The 15,849-nt window shown below is 47.9% G+C and overlaps 1 protein-coding gene across 1 annotated transcript in view; it reads right to left on the reverse strand.

The window, feature by feature from the left end:
• Positions 1 to 15,849, reverse strand: part of LOC147698535 (cilia- and flagella-associated protein 337-like) — a 554,785-nt gene that overhangs the window by 77,836 nt on the left and 461,100 nt on the right. The window contains exon 23 of the mRNA XM_086935138.1: positions 5,950 to 6,036. Within this exon, the coding sequence (XP_086791264.1) occupies positions 5,950 to 6,036 (87 nt within the window). The remainder of the gene's footprint in view (positions 1 to 5,949; positions 6,037 to 15,849) is intronic.

The following is a 15,849-nucleotide window of genomic DNA, read 5'->3' on the forward strand; positions in this document are numbered from 1 at the left end:
ACCAGTTTAAAAAAACTATAATGTATATCAAGAGTAGACAAGGTGGCTTTCTCTTCCTTCATCAGAGTCTCTTAGTGAGTTGGAATGCTCACCAATATCACCGTGGACAGTGCAGCCACTAACACGAAGGACACTACTTTTCCTTGCCTAACATGGTTACCATCATTATGCAAGTTAGAAACTTCTCTCTGCCAGATAGTCAATTATGCATTTTAGAACTCAATATAGAATAAAATAACGCAGTAAATGTTAAGTGTCTCCCAAGCAACTGTAATTTAGAAAGCAATCAGTTGTCTCTCTATTTCTACTAAATGGCTGCAGTCAAGCCAAGATCTAGCTTTCCTTTCTACCCATTCATTGTTTCAATTATTAAAGTGATTTCTCATTCATATTTTAATATTCACCAGGCCTACTGTTGGACCTGGCCCTTTTGGCAGGTTCACCCCGAAACGTTTTGCTTTTGCCTAGCCTGTTTCTGTAACCTGGTGTTGGTGATTTAAGGTCTCTGCGCACTTTTTCACTGTGGTCCAGTGTAAAGTGCGTGCGCTCTCTGTGTGTGTGGTGAGAATGACCTGCCCTCCCATAGGAATGCATGGGGAATATGTGTGACCATAGTAGTTCCTGATGTGTGGGGAGTGCAGGGTCGAGTTTGGTATGTGCGAACTCCTGAGATTGGATGCTGCGCAATGATGTATGTAGCATGATTGTGTCTAGTGTGGAAGTGCCACTTCTAGAACTTGGCATGTTAGTGTAATTTGTGTCTGGCGAGTGATTTGCTAGAGCTGGCTGGTGAGCCTGGCTCCAGGAGTCAGGATGGGTCTGCCCCGGTGGTGAATGGAGAGATTAGCATGCTGATGTGAGGGAGGGGTACACCTGGGACCTGACTAGGGCTGGGCTTTCCCCACACAATGCTGGCTCCACCCCCTGTGGTGGGTCTGTTGTCCCTAGCGTGGCCAGTGAAAGGGAGTTCCCCATAACCAGTTGTATCTGGTTCTCACACTGCCTACACCCTGCTATACAAAGGGATTCACTGTATAAAAAGAGGCTGTGACCTCTTGTAAGATGTTCTTGTTTGCCAAACTTGAAACTACCAGGGGCGTGCTGCTGCTTGGGCCCAGGGGAAGACTTGCCTCCCTGGGCCCTGCCCAGCTCCTGGATTCCTGGAGAACTTGCCTTTACTGGGAGCTGCTGTGCTCCCCCTTAATGCTCCAGGACTTCTTTGGACCCTTTTCTTTCTGCAGGGGTCATCTCTGGGGACTTGTGGGGCTGCCAGTGCCCCCAGTGCGAGGTGAGTCCCTTTCTCACTGCTCCATCAGGATTCAAGCAAGCCGGGCCGAAGACGGCTGAAATGCCAGAAACCGGTCCCCGGTAGCTTGTCTCCTTTCTGGTAAAGAATTGGCTTGGTAGTTTAGTCTGCCCTGTTCCCATGATGCACTGGGCCAGGGACAGACTGATTTGCATATAGCCAGGTTCTGAGCTGGGATGGGGCAGTGAGATAAATAACGGTGATGGATCAAGCCCTGATCCTTGGACTGGGTAAGAGTGGTCTGCTCAATTCAGACACTCTGTTCATCACCACCCCCTTTTGTAAATCGATTTTGGCCACTATAGGTGTGGCAGGGTATACTCAGACATGAGTCCCTTTCTCACTGCTCCATCAGGATTCAAGCAAGCTGGGCCGAAGACGGCTGAAATGCCAGAAACCGGTCCCCGGTAGCTTGTCTCCTTTCTGGTAAAGAATTGGCTTGGTAGTTTAGTCTGCCCTGTTCCCATGATGCACTGGGCCAGGGACAGACTGATTTGCATATAGCCAGGTTCTGAGCTGGGATGGGGCAGTGAGATAAATAACGGTGATGGATCAAGCCCTGATCCTTGGACTGGGTAAGAGTGGTCTGCTCAATTCAGACACTCTGTTCATCACCACCCCCTTTTGTAAATCGATTTTGGCCACTATAGGTGTGGCAGGGTATACTCAGACATGAGTCCCTTTCTCACTGCTCCATCAGGATTCAAGCAAGCCGGGCCGAAGACGGCTGAAATGCCAGAAACCGGTCCCCGGTAGCTTGTCTCCTTTCTGGTAAAGAATTGGCTTGGTAGTTTAGTTTGCCCTGTTCCCATGATGCACTGGGCCAGGGACAGACTGATTTGCATATAGCCAGGTTCTGAGCTGGGATGGGGCAGTGAGATAAATAACGGTGATGGATCAAGCCCTGATCCTTGGACTGGGTAAGAGTGGTCTGCTCAATTCAGACACTCTGTTCATCACCACCCCCTTTTGTAAATCGATTTTGGCCACTATAGGTGTGGCAGGGTATACTCAGACATGAGTCCCTTTCTCACTGCTCCATCAGGATTCAAGCAAGCCGGGCCGAAGACGGCTGAAATGCCAGAAACCGGTCCCCGGTAGCTTGTCTCCTTTCTGGTAAAGAATTGGCTTGGTAGTTTAGTCTGCCCTGTTCCCATGATGCACTGGGCCAGGGACAGACTGATTTGCATATAGCCAGGTTCTGAGCTGGGATGGGGCAGTGAGATAAATAACGGTGATGGATCAAGCCCTGATCCTTGGACTGGGTAAGAGTGGTCTGCTCAATTCAGACACTCTGTTCATCACCACCCCCTTTTGTAAATCGATTTTGGCCACTATAGGTGTGGCAGGGTATACTCAGACATGAGTCCCTTTCTCACTGCTCCATCAGGATTCAAGCAAGCCGGGCCGAAGACGGCTGAAATGCCAGAAACCGGTCCCCGGTAGCTTGTCTCCTTTCTGGTAAAGAATTGGCTTGGTAGTTTAGTCTGCCCTGTTCCCATGATGCACTGGGCCAGGGACAGACTGATTTGCATATAGCCAGGTTCTGAGCTGGGATGGGGCAGTGAGATAAATAACGGTGATGGATCAAGCCCTGATCCTTGGACTGGGTAAGAGTGGTCTGCTCAATTCAGACACTCTGTTCATCACCACCCCCTTTTGTAAATCGATTTTGGCCACTATAGGTGTGGCAGGGTATACTCAGACATGAGTCCCTTTCTCACTGCTCCATCAGGATTCAAGCAAGCCGGGCCGAAGACGGCTGAAATGCCAGAAACCGGTCCCCGGTAGCTTGTCTCCTTTCTGGTAAAGAATTGGCTTGGTAGTTTAGTCTGCCCTGTTCCCATGATGCACTGGGCCAGGGACAGACTGATTTGCATATAGCCAGGTTCTGAGCTGGGATGGGGCAGTGAGATAAATAACGGTGATGGATCAAGCCCTGATCCTTGGACTGGGTAAGAGTGGTCTGCTCAATTCAGACACTCTGTTCATCACCACCCCCTTTTGTAAATCCCCAGTGCGAGGTGAGCGCTTTATTTTTAAATGCCCCAGGAGGAATGCGTGGATTGTGGCAGCACGGCGAGGCCTGACGAGGAGAAGGGAATCCCCTGCGAGGGATTCCCCGGGACGCCGTCATTGCGAGAGCCCACCTCGCTGCTTTATGGCCGGATTCCTGTTTAATTATTTTGCGGGTGCCATCCCGCGTCATGGCCGCCTACATTTATATTTAATTAGCGAGTGCCGTCCGGCGTCATGGCAGCCCACATTTATATTTTATTTCGAGGGATCATACCTCTCATTTGGTGCACGAATTGCCGCCGCCGCCCGCGGCCCGCCTGGTTGTGGGCGGGGCCGCTGGACGGATGCGGAACTGATGTCGCGGCAAGAGGGGAAGCTGATCGGCATCCTGAGGAGTACAGGAGCCCATCCCGCCTCCTCGAGTGCCGGTGCGGGGCTCCCGTGAGTTGATGGGAGGCCCGGGAGAAGACGTGCAGCCTGTCGTCTTGCGGAGGGGGCGGGAGGCACAATGCCGGTGCCTGCCCCCCCGCGCTGCTCGCCTGAAGCGCCGCCCGAGGTCCGGTGAGTAGGCCGATGGGGAGGCAGCCTAGATGGGAGTCCCCCGTGGGGGGGAGGTTGAAAGCTCCGCCGTGTGCTGCATGTTCCCGGGCGGGCCCGCCATAGCGGGCTGCCCCAACGTTTTCCCTGAGGAGGCCTCCTTCCTTGCAGCAAGCCCCATGAGGTGCCAGTGAGGGCACCTAGTCTGTTCCTGAGCGGCCCCGTCTTGCAGTGGGCCGCTCCTACGTTGGGGCAGGTGTGGTTCCCCGGGCCCAGAGAGGCCCAGGCCTTGTTGGAGGCAGTATTCGAGCGGCCCCGTATGGCAGCGGGCCGCTCCACCAGTTTGCTTATAATTGGTCAAAGGGTCCAGAGGGACCCCATGGACATACCGCATTGCTCGCCCTGGGTAGGGCGGCCCCGGATGGCAGTGGGTCGCCCCACCATTTTGTTCAGAGCCAGAGGGCTCCGACATTGAGGCATTCTTGTCTTGAGCCGGAGGGCTCCAGTGGACATATTTGTTTTCAGAACTTTTGCTAGCAACAGATTATTTACAGCCTATCGTATAGTGCTAAAATAATTTTCTTTTTTCCTGCAGTTCATATGAGTTGCTTCTCATCTGGATCTAACAACCTCTAAATAGGTCCAAGAATGAACGAATGACAAGAGCTGTGGTAGGAACACCTTGTAGAAGTTAGAGAAAAAACTTCCCAAAGGACGGAAGAAAAGCAGCAATACAGGAGTAAAGTGTATTTCCTGGCTATGTTTGTTACTTAACTCAGTGGAGGACATCCCAAGGATGATCAGTGCTTAAGAGAAGCCCACACCAAAGTGTGATCTAGTGCATCAGTGGAGAGAACATCTGAATAAACCGCTGAGGTTGTTTGCCTTTAAAAATAAGAGTTCTGTACCAAGCACATCCTCTTCTTCTCCCCTCTAAACTTTGACATGAAATAGTTATGGGTTTGCACTATTCCTGGACCTGTGATCCTTTCAAGTACTAAAAATGGGGAGTTATTGGCCATTAATTGATCAAAGCTTTTCTGCTTCCTGCAAAGAATTATTGGTACTGTCCTATTTAAAGTAGGACAGTTGGGCTGAGCAGATGAGTTTTGAAACGCATGCATTGAACGCATAGTACTCTTGTACAGTAGTACTGGTAATGGCCATTCAAAGCATGGCAGTCCCGCAGAGATACACTGGTGCTGGTTACATGACTATATGGCAGCGCTGCAGTAAAGAGCAGACATTGTCCATTAAAGAGAACATTGAGGTCCATTATGGAAAGCATATGTTGGCTCTCTAGCCTGCCTGATACGGCCTGGGGGCAGAGCCCATGCAATGAAAGCCCCCCTTTTCTTTTTCTATGGGCTTACTTGAAGCTATGGGGGGGGGGGTTGGTGAAGTTCTAGAGAGGGCAGGTTGTGGGCCTGCAGGCTGTATTCATTCCTTGGTGAAGAGACAACACAGCTGTAACCCCCAAAACACTGTCAGGAGAGGGCGTGGCCTGGCTGTTCACTTCCTGCCTATGCAGTCTGTTATAGGTGTGTGAGGCAGTGGCATACAGGTGGGAGGCAGACACTAGTGCGTACAGTCTGTCTGCACTAAGTTGGAGATCTGTGACTCACAGCTGACAGGACTCATTCCTCCCACGGTTGAGGAGGCAGAGGTAAGAGAAGACATCCTAAGCCAGCAGCGCAACAGTCACTACTCACTTATAAAAGGTTATTACATCAGAACCTATTTGTACAGGGACATAAAGTACAGTATTTTATAGGAAAGTAATTGTAATTGTTCATTCTGGGTATCATTACTAATAGGATTCTGTAATAGTAGTGTGTGTACGGATTTAACCCAAACTATGAAGTTTTACTGACCTTTTAACAAAGGATCTTATCCAGAAGTCCCTGCTTCTCTTACAAGAAGCATGTTGCCCGTTGCGCAAAATAAGTGCCCAGATCGAGTGTCGGAGGATAAAGGGGCTAATCTGCATGCATTAACTTGTGCATACTTTTCTTTACTGTTCCTGTGGAAAGAGTTTGGATTAATGACGCGTATCAATTTGTACAAATAATTGCAATCGTCCTTACCTTGTGGTCCATTCGAGACAAGAGCCGCTGCTAGTTCCGATCTCTTTGTCCGTGTCCGTAGAAACACTAGCTTGCTAACACTTCTTTCTACAATAGTGGCAGCAAAAAAAGATTGGAGATTATTATATGTTGCTGCTTTACATGGACATTTTGCTGCAAATTGCCTTCTTTATTTTTTTATAAAAACGTCATACAATTTTTTTTTATCTATAGTCATGTCACTTGACAGCTAAAACATAGCACTCATGAACCAACGTTGTCATGGGGCCTCATTTATGAGAAATGACGCATCGCTGTGTGAAAGCAGCGATGCGTCACTTCTCAGTGCGCACTCCTTGCGACATTCCTGATGCGTCATATTTAATGTATGACGCATCATGTCGCAAGGAGTTACAGATACGTCAGTATTTCTGACGTATCTGAAAGCGCAAAAGTGACGCATTGCTGGAGTGTGTCACAAAAGTGACGCAACTCCAGCAATGCGTCCTTTCACATGGGGCAAGCCCCATGTGAAAGGGCCTGTGTCAGTCTTATGCCTGCTGTGAGGCAGGTGCAAGATTTTGACGCAACTGCGTCCTAAAAGTGACGCAGTGAAATCTCATAGATTTCACTGCGTCACTTCTACGAACCTTCCTTGCGTCAATACGCCCCTCTTGCATACATTATACCTGGCGCAGGTATAATGTGGTGCAGGGGTTTACAAAGTGACGCATCTACCTAGATGCGTCACTTTGTAACTATGGCGCAACAAGGCGCATTTTTTACACCACTGGTGCGTCACAAAAAGTGACGCACCGGCGGCGTAAAAGTGACGCACAGCCTCATAAATGAGGCCCGAATCTCAGGGGCTTAATTACAAGCCTCTTGCGCAGCCGGTACGTCACATTTCCCCCACATTAAACAAAGTGATGCACGGTGACTCAAAGTGCCTTTAGTTTCAAAATTGACGTTTGTTATCATGGCCGCTACGTGTTCAGTAAATTCAATAGGACTATATTCAATACTTTTCCCAACTTCCCTAATAGGATGTAACATTTTGTGGAAAGTAGGTGAAAGAACCTAAGGTGAGTATACTTCTACCCGCTAAATGAATCAAAGTAAAACACTGTGAATTTCAGATGCCCTCTTATATCAAAAGAATAAAATCAGTAAGCAGGCTTCCTTCGAGAACCGAGTCACACAAATATCGCCATTGGATAAACCCCCCATTTCAACACTCAGAATGACGCATAGAATATCAGACTCACAAAATAGGTAGGCCTCTGTCCAAGCAACACAAGAGAGAGGTGACCATACTCACGAACAGAAACAAGGCTCTATCAGAAGGCCAATATACTGTATACCTCATATAAATCTAACCAGAGGCACAACTTGAGCCAAATTTCAGGGAGGAGGGGGGCTAATTCTTACAGCAATAGGCAGAGTGGAGATAAAGGGGTCAAAAAACAACAAAGCCTCGTTAACGCGTGAATGGTCTTTTAAAGACCTGTGAAGTGTTCGGGTGTGGCTGTGATAAGCTAAAAAACTGTCTGTGTGTGTGCCTGGGAAGCTGTCTCAGCCGGGGTTGACACACACGACGGGTGAGTGTGGGGGTCACTGCCAAACCGTCATGCGCACCCGGGGTGTGAAACCACTCCCACTCTGTGCCACCAGCCCCACCCCACGCTAACCCAGCCCCAAACCTACGAAAAATAAATTGATGATAGCAACTTTATTCTCATTTTATTTTTCCTGCTCTGAGAGCTGTGGGGCGACGCTCCTCCACTTTAGCGGAGGGGCCGCTGCTGTGATTCATCCTCAAAGCACCACAGCAAGGCGCCAGATGTAAAGGACTAACCACCCTCAGAGAGCCATAGCTGCCAATGAGAAACAAGCAGAGTCGCTCTGCAATGTAATGGAGGAGTAGAAACAAATGATTCTGGGCTAGAAGGAGACCTGATCTCTACGCAACAACTTTGTTAAAAGCGCAAGCACAACATTTTATTCACAGGTACAAATGTTCATCTTCAAAGAAGTCCCAGAATGCACTGTAGAAAAGAGCGATCCACACATATCGTTCAAGCAGATGGTTGCATGTTTCCTAAACAATCCACTAAGTTCATGTTTTTCTAACTGTGGATTTTTTGTGATGGTTGATCTGCTTGCTAGGAATGAGACAGAAATGTATTACATCCCTGGATACCTGATGGCAACAAAATCATTCAGGGCACACCAATAGAATGCAAGAAAATAAAGAGACGTGCAACACAGTCGCTTAGTTGTTATGGGAAAGTGGCCACAAAGCCATAACCAGAGATTGCTCTTTATCCTTATTAAGAAAATTGCTGCCACCATTGATGGGTGCTAGGCCTATCGCTGCTCTCTCTCTCTCTAGAGCCAGCAACCTGGTCTCTAGATCCAGTCCTTGCTAAAAGGCTGTCCTCCTCATTGAGGCTGTCCTCAATGTCCTCAGTGGTACCTGATCCACCTGTGTAGGATCTAGGTCTTGAGAGATTGATTCTTGGAGTCAAGGGCTCTTGGACCCTTGTCTCCCTAGGAAGTGGAGGGGGTTGATCAACCAGGTCATCCTCTTCCCCTCCTTCCTCATCTGATTAGTATTGACCATTTTCAGATGGTTGGTCCTTAGCATACCCAGCCAACAGCTCCTGGAGCTTTTGTTTGGTGGGATGGGATCCCATGGCTATGTTTTTAATTGATATTTATATAGCGCTAGATCACAGTCAGGTCTCTTAGCGCTCAGGAGGGAGTGAGCATGGCTGCTAGACGACAACCAGAGTTGAGCATGAAACGGAATTAAACCTTGCTTTATGCCTCCCTGAACAGGGAGGATTCCCTTCGGAATTGCTTAGGTAGCTGGTTCCAGAGCTGGGGGACTAGGAAAGAGAAGGCTCTACCCCCTTTTGATGCAGTCGTATACCGAGGGCAGGATAGACGACAGGTCTCGGAAGGCCGCAATGTGCGGCCAGGAACATAGGCCTCAAGGCATTCTTTTATGTAAGTTGGGGCTAGGCCAGAGATTGATTCGTGGGCGATACAGAGGCCCTTGAACTTTGCACTTTGCCTAATAGGGAGCCAATGTAGTTTGCGCAACAAAGGGGTGGCATGAGACCTTCTAGGGAGCCTGAAGATCCGCCTAGCTGCATCATTCAGGACCATCTGTAATCTGTTAGTCAGTTTCTGTGGGAGGCCAATGTATAAGGCGTTGCCGTAATCTAGGGTTGAGACGAGAGTGGCAGACACTATCATTTGAAGTGAGGTGGTAGACAGAAGGGGGACAAGTTTTCGCGACTGCCTAATCAGGCTCGTGCAAGTACCGACCACAGAAGAAACTTGGTTGGCCATGGAGAGCCCGGAATCAATTTTTATACCGAGACTCTTCACGACCGGCATGGGTCGGGGGTGGGGCCTAGCTCTTGGGGCCAGAAATGGTCAGTCCAGGGGGAGTTTATTGTGGGGATAACCAGGACCTCTGTCTTGTCAGGATTGATTTTCAGTTAGTTTGCTGTTAAAGTTAAAGTTAAAGTTAAAGGTTTGGTAGAGCGCTCTTAGACCAAACGGTTTCTTGGTGCTGGGACGGACATAAGGGAGGCAAAGAGGCGAACTACTCAGCAAATGCTTGCAAGAAGAGCCAGGTCTTCAATTCCCTGCGGAAATCCATATAGGAGGCAGAAGTCCTAATAGCAAGAGGCAAAGAGTTCCAGAAAGACGGGGCCAAAAAAGAAAAACTCATGCCACCATGTTTCTTCCTTCTGCATCGAGGGATGCATAAAAGGTGTTTGGAGGAAGACCGAAGGTCCCGAGTAGGGACATACGCTTTGAGCTTAGCGGTAATGAAGGCTGGGGCTGTGCCGGCTAGAGCTTTAAAGACCAGGTAACCAAGTTTAAAGCGAGGACGCGCAAAGAGAGTAGTGACATGATAGTGTCTAGGAAATTTATAGACTAACCTTGCTGCCTGGTTCTGGATTAGTTGGAGACGGCGAAGCTCGTAAGCCGGGATACTGACGTACAGGGCATCGCCGTAGTCAAGACGGGACACAACCATGGCCAGCAGAATAAGTTTTAATGCCGTGTTGGAAAAGAAGCGTGCAATTTTACGGATGATACGTAAATTGAGGAAATAGGATGAGACCACCGCACTAACTTGGGAGTGCATGGAAAGATCACTGCTGACTCGGATGCCGAGGCTCTTAACTGAAGTTGAGGGGGAAGGTGACGAACCAAGGGAAGGAGGCCAGAAACAGGGAGACCAGGGACTGGAGACACCACCAGTAAGTACTAGCTCGGTCTTGTCAGGATTGAGCTTAAGATGATTAGCATTCATCCAGTCGCTGATAAAAATTATGACTGATTGAAAGTTCGAAACAGATAAAGAAGAAGAAGAAATGTTAAAGATAAGTTGGAGGCCATCGGCATAATTAAATACCGTGACGTCCAGTTTCTGAAGAGCAGAGATTGAGGGGAGAATGTACATGTTGAAAAGAAGAGGAGAAAGAGAAGACCCTTGAGGAACACCTCAGGTGATAGAATAGGCCGTAGCAGAAAAGCCGGCCAATTGAATGGCCTGTTGACGGTTCTCTAAAAACGAGGAGACCCAAGCCAGGGGAGGGCCCGAAGGCGAGCGCCCCTGACACGATCGATCAGAATGGAATGATCGACCGTGTCAATGGCCGCTGACAAATCCAAAAGGACCAATGCCTGGAAAGTATTTGCATCGGCTCCACTTCTGATTGTATCCATCATAGAAAGGATACCCGACTCAGTCGAATGCGCGGTGCGGAAACCTGCCTGGTGAGGATCTAAGAAAGGGGTACTCTCAATGAAGGAGCTAAGGCAGGCCGTCACATCCCTCTCCAAGATTTTACCCAAAAAGGGGAGCAAAGAGATGGGGTGAAAATTGCAAGGGGAGGAGGGGTCTGCTCCAGCTTTCTTCAAGATGGGAATGATTTTAGCCGATTTAAAGAAATCGGGGACCGTCCCTGATGAAAGAAAGTTATTGAGAAGTGACAAAGGGGGATCCAAACAAACAGAAAAAAACCTCTTTTAATATGTGAGCGGGGAAACTATCAGAAGGGGAACCAGAATTAACCTTATTAAGTAGGCAGAGAAAGGTTTCCCTGGAAATACAAGGAAAACTTTCCAGGGAACAAGAATTGGGGGGAAGGTCTGGACATTGAAAATTGGGGGAAGAGGGGGGAATATTGGCTTTGATTGTGCACATTTTATCGATAAAATACTGATTAAGGGAATTGCATAGGGTTTGTGAGGGAAGAGGCTTGAGAGTAACTCTTGTAGAGGTGGACAAATCATGAACAATAGAAAACATTTCTTCGGCTTATTGACTGAGAGAAGAATTTTAGAGTTAAAATAGTCAGATTTGGACCGGAGAATGGATTTCATGTAATCCTGTAATAGCGTAAGGTAGCAAGCTTTTAACATGGAACAGTACCTATGCCTCCAGTGCCGTTCTGCCTGCCTAAGAGCTAGCTTTTTACATTTTAGCTCAAGGTTGAACCATCTATTGGCGTCATGAGGACGGCGGGTCCTAAGACTCTTTAATGGAGCCGCATGATCACAGGCTAAGGAAAGCCAGTTATTAATTGCAATGGCCTGAGAGTGGAGAGAAAGATCACATAGATTAGGGTATGACGTTGAGAGGGAAGAGCAGAGAAGTGGTATATCTACTCATCCCCAGTTGCGAGCCCAGGTGTTGGAGGGGAGTGGAAGTTTACTAACCTCCATAAGCTCAAAAGAAAACTGCAAATCTGAGGACATTTTGTGCATGGACCTGGGCATGGGGGGTGTTATCGATGCTCAGGAGGAGTTGGGTGTCATCCGCGTAGTTGAAGATTCTACAGTCCATGTTGGCTAAGGCTGCTACCAGTGGTTGCAGATAGACATTAAAAAGGAGAGGGGACAGGGCAGAGCCCTAAGGGACTCCACAACTAAGCATACCCTTATCTGATACCAGCTCATCCAACTGAATTCTTTGGGACCGACCTGATAGAAAGGATTCAAGCCATTGTTGAGCCAGACCGCGGATGCCCAAGGTGGTGAATCAGTCCAGTAATTGAGCATGGCTGACATTATCCAATGCCGCTGATAAATCCAATAAGATCAGGGCACTGGGTCTTTTACTGTCAGCCATGGTTCTGAGCTCCTCAAGTACTGACAACATGACCACCTCAGTACTGTGGTGTGACCTAAAGCCTGCTTGGCGTCCCTGGAGAAGTTGTGGTCCTCCAGGAAGGATGAAAGTGTTTTAAGAACATGTTGTTCCAGGACCTTTGCGAGGAAGAGCAACTGGGAGATAGGCCTATAGTTTTTGAGGTTGGCCGTGTCAGCCCCTGACTTCTTCAGAAGGGGTATGACTCTAGCTTCCTTTAGGTTAGATGGCATATACCCAGACTCCAGAGAGTGGTTTAGCATGGTGATGATTTGTCTTTCCAAACCAGGAAGGGCCATTTGTAAAAATATGGGGGGCAGGGTTCTTCGGGGGATCCTGTTTTAATCCGATTCAGAAGTAATGAAAGGGAGACAGGATCCAGTTTGGGGAAGCTGGTAAGCACTTGGCCTGGGGGGGGAGGGTTCCTGAGGCAGGAGTGGGGGGCTATAATTAATAGAGGTATTATCTATGTCTGAGAGAATGGACCTTACCTCCTTGAAAGACAAGTGAAGGAAAGGGGTGAGGTTGAGCTCCTCAACCAAGTCCTCTATGGCATTGAGGTTATTTTCACTAACAGTTGGGTTCATGTTTTGAGACATTGTTAAATAAAACTTCTAACTCCTCTAACCCTAGGGAAAGTGACTTTTAGTTTTCTAAAATTCTAAAGGGACTTAACCAAGGCCCTAACAAGACTTTTAGTAACTTTGCAAAAAAATGCCAATTTGAAAATTCAGATTTTAAAAGACAATTTAAGAGTTCTATTGTGTGATCAGGTGGTAACCAAGTAGTCCAACAAATGCAAAGTTGTAGATCCCATCGCTTATCCACCAATGTAGGAAGCTGGCTCTGTATGGGCTATACCTAAGTGAGGTATAGTGTGCACAGAGTCCAGTGGAACCCCTAAGGTAGGCAGAGGTAAAGTTAGATAGCGCCTCACTCTCTATTTTTGGTAGTGTGGTCGAGCAGTAAGGCAGTATCAGAGGATAGTGTTAAGCATTTGTTGTACATACTCAGTCAGCAAATAAATTCACACACTCAAAGACTGAACTTCAGACCAATTGTTTTTGTATAAAAATATTCTTTTAGTTATTTTATTTCCTAGAACCAAGCAAGCCTGGCACAGGTAAGCAATAAATACTTTACAGTAGTGATGCAGTTTGTAAACAGTTTGAATTGTAATTGTATATGCACTTTGTTTTGACTTACAGTATGGTTGCAGTGAAATACAATACTTTGTAAATACAGTACATAGACTTAAATTGGCTTTTCAGTAAAATACCAGGTAAGTTACTTTTTAGGTTACTTTTCTTACTCAAATGAGTATACCTGGATACTACTCTGGGGCATTTGCTGTAAACAGTTAAGTAAACTCGTTTTGGTTAAATGGTACAATTTTAAAGAATTTCTTTAGGTTTTCATACTCCACACTTAGAAACTTTTCCAAGAAAAACAGTCAATGTTATCCTATGGAGGAAAATAGTGTTATTGATTTTGAGGTAAGTATTTGGTAGTAGGTGTTGAATTTCTGGTAGTAAACTCAGGGGTCCCCTAGGGTCAAGGATGCACTCTAGTAACACCCTCAGCGGCACTAGGGTGGCCGGGTGCAGAGTGCTGAGGCCCAATGTTATCCATTCGGGGATGGGTGCTTCCGGTTGGTGGCTGCTGACTAGCAGGCCTCTTGGTTGTGGGAGCAAAGCTCCTGGACATTATCCCAGGGCAAATGGGGAAACAAAGTAGCACCAAAGGTGCACCCTCAGTGGCAATAAGGCGGCCGGGTGCAGTGTGCAGTTTCGACATCATCGAGCACCCTGTTGTTTGCAATGGGGAACCTCCGGTTTGCAAAGGCACTGCCTGTTTGGGGACGAAGGTCTTGTGGGTGCAACCATCACTTCCAGAGGTAAGTTGGGAAGTTAGGGGTTAGTTAGGCACCGTTGGTTTGGCCACCCAAGGCTGTGGGGTGTCGGTTGCAGGGTTGCCGTTTGGGGTCGGATCTTCTTACCAGCTCCTGGTCGCAGTTGGGGGGACCTTCTGGATTTAGGCTGCAGGCTTCGGCTCAAGACTTAAGGCAGGTCAGGGGTCGCCGGATCTCCAGTCAGGATCGCCTGGGGACCTCCTGTGGTGTTTGCCCAATCAAGCTCGGGCCATGGATGGAGGGTGCAGAGTGGGGAGGATTTGCGGTGTCCGGCCGGAGCCAGAGGTTTCAGATGAACAAATCTGATGTTCACGGGAGACAAAGTCTTTGTGGTTGAAGGCAGTTAGGTACACCGGGGTTTTCGAGGTTTCTGGCTGCAGTACACAACGGGATTTCGCAGGAGCAGGTTTGAGGTGGAGACAGGGCGATAGGGCTGGGTCCAACTCAGTGGGCGACTTCCTCTTGTTAGCTTTGGCACTACTATTCGGTCCTTCTTCTTATTTTCTTGTTTCAGGTTCTTGTCTGATGAAGCAAGGTTCAGGGGTGCCTCTAAATACTAGATTAGGTAGGTAAAAGGTAGGGCCCAATGGGCCCGTTCCCTGGGGTGGGTATACCCCCTATTATGCCACCCTCCAGTGGGAGGGGGGCATGAGCCTGTCCCTGGTTGGCTGAGTCCCCCATCTGCAAGATGGCGGGGACTGAGAGTTGTGCTTCACCTCGCCTCTCCCACCTGAGGGGTGGAGTTGGCAGAGGTGGGCACACCTCACTTCCTCACTTGTTTTTCCCTCCGGTTCTCCCGCTCAAAGTGGGGGTCAGAACCAGTGGGGACCAGTTGCTGAAAGCAGCAAGTGACCTGGGGAAGCTCACAAAGGCAGCAAGCCTTTGAAGCTTCCCTTTCGTGAACCCTGCCCATCCTGTGGGAGGAGGTTTAGCACCTCGTCCCAGGATGTGTATTGTTTCAGGCCCCAGAGAGCAGCAGGCTCTCGACCGAGGGGTCCAGAAACATGTCTGGTGTTGGCAATTGAAAGCAGCCACTCAGCCTAGACACTAGTGGTGGGTTAGTTTTCAGGGGGCATCTCTAAGATGCCCTTGTGTGCATTTTACATTAAATCCCACACTGGCATCAGTGTGGGTTTAATGTGCTCAGAAGTTTGATACAAAACTTTTCAGTTTTCAGTGTAGCCATTATGGTTCTGTGGAGTTTGTAATGACAAACCTAGAGATTGGGCTTTGTATTTTAAGTTTAGAGTAGGCGTACTGACTGCCCGATGGAAAATCCCGGCCCAAATCTCACCTTTTTGCTTATTTTGTGCATCTAGGGTCGAGTCTGTTGCCCACTTCCTATTTGAATGCCCTGCTTATAAATCCCAGAGATCTAGGTGGCTAAAACCATTGTGTAAGGAGTTGGGCACCAGGCACCACACAGTCGCACTGTGAATCTTGACGTCCGACACCCGGACCTTGTTCGTGTGTGGTATGGCAACATTTTTAAGTTGGGCTTGGTTGATCAGATCCAAAAGGCTTAATGAAGTTGTTTAATTATGGTCATTGTAGTTAGACCCTCTTAAATAGTTTATTGAAGTTACTTGTACTATTTTATCTAACTTTTTGTATTTATTTTATATGTCTTGTTTTTTTTAACTTGTTGTGCCATGTAATGCTTTTAAAGATATGTTTTTATCTAAATAAAGCCTATTGACTGTAATGACAAACTCCCAGTACCATATACTCTTGTTATGTTATGTTATGTTATGTTAGCTGGTATTTATACTCCGGGGAATGTCCCCGCGCCATGAAAGACCACGTAACACAAGACTGAGTGCAT

Source organism: Lissotriton vulgaris, chromosome 8 (assembly GCF_964263255.1).
Source record: "Lissotriton vulgaris chromosome 8, aLisVul1.2, whole genome shotgun sequence".
Lineage (NCBI taxonomy): Eukaryota > Metazoa > Chordata > Amphibia > Caudata > Salamandridae > Lissotriton > Lissotriton vulgaris.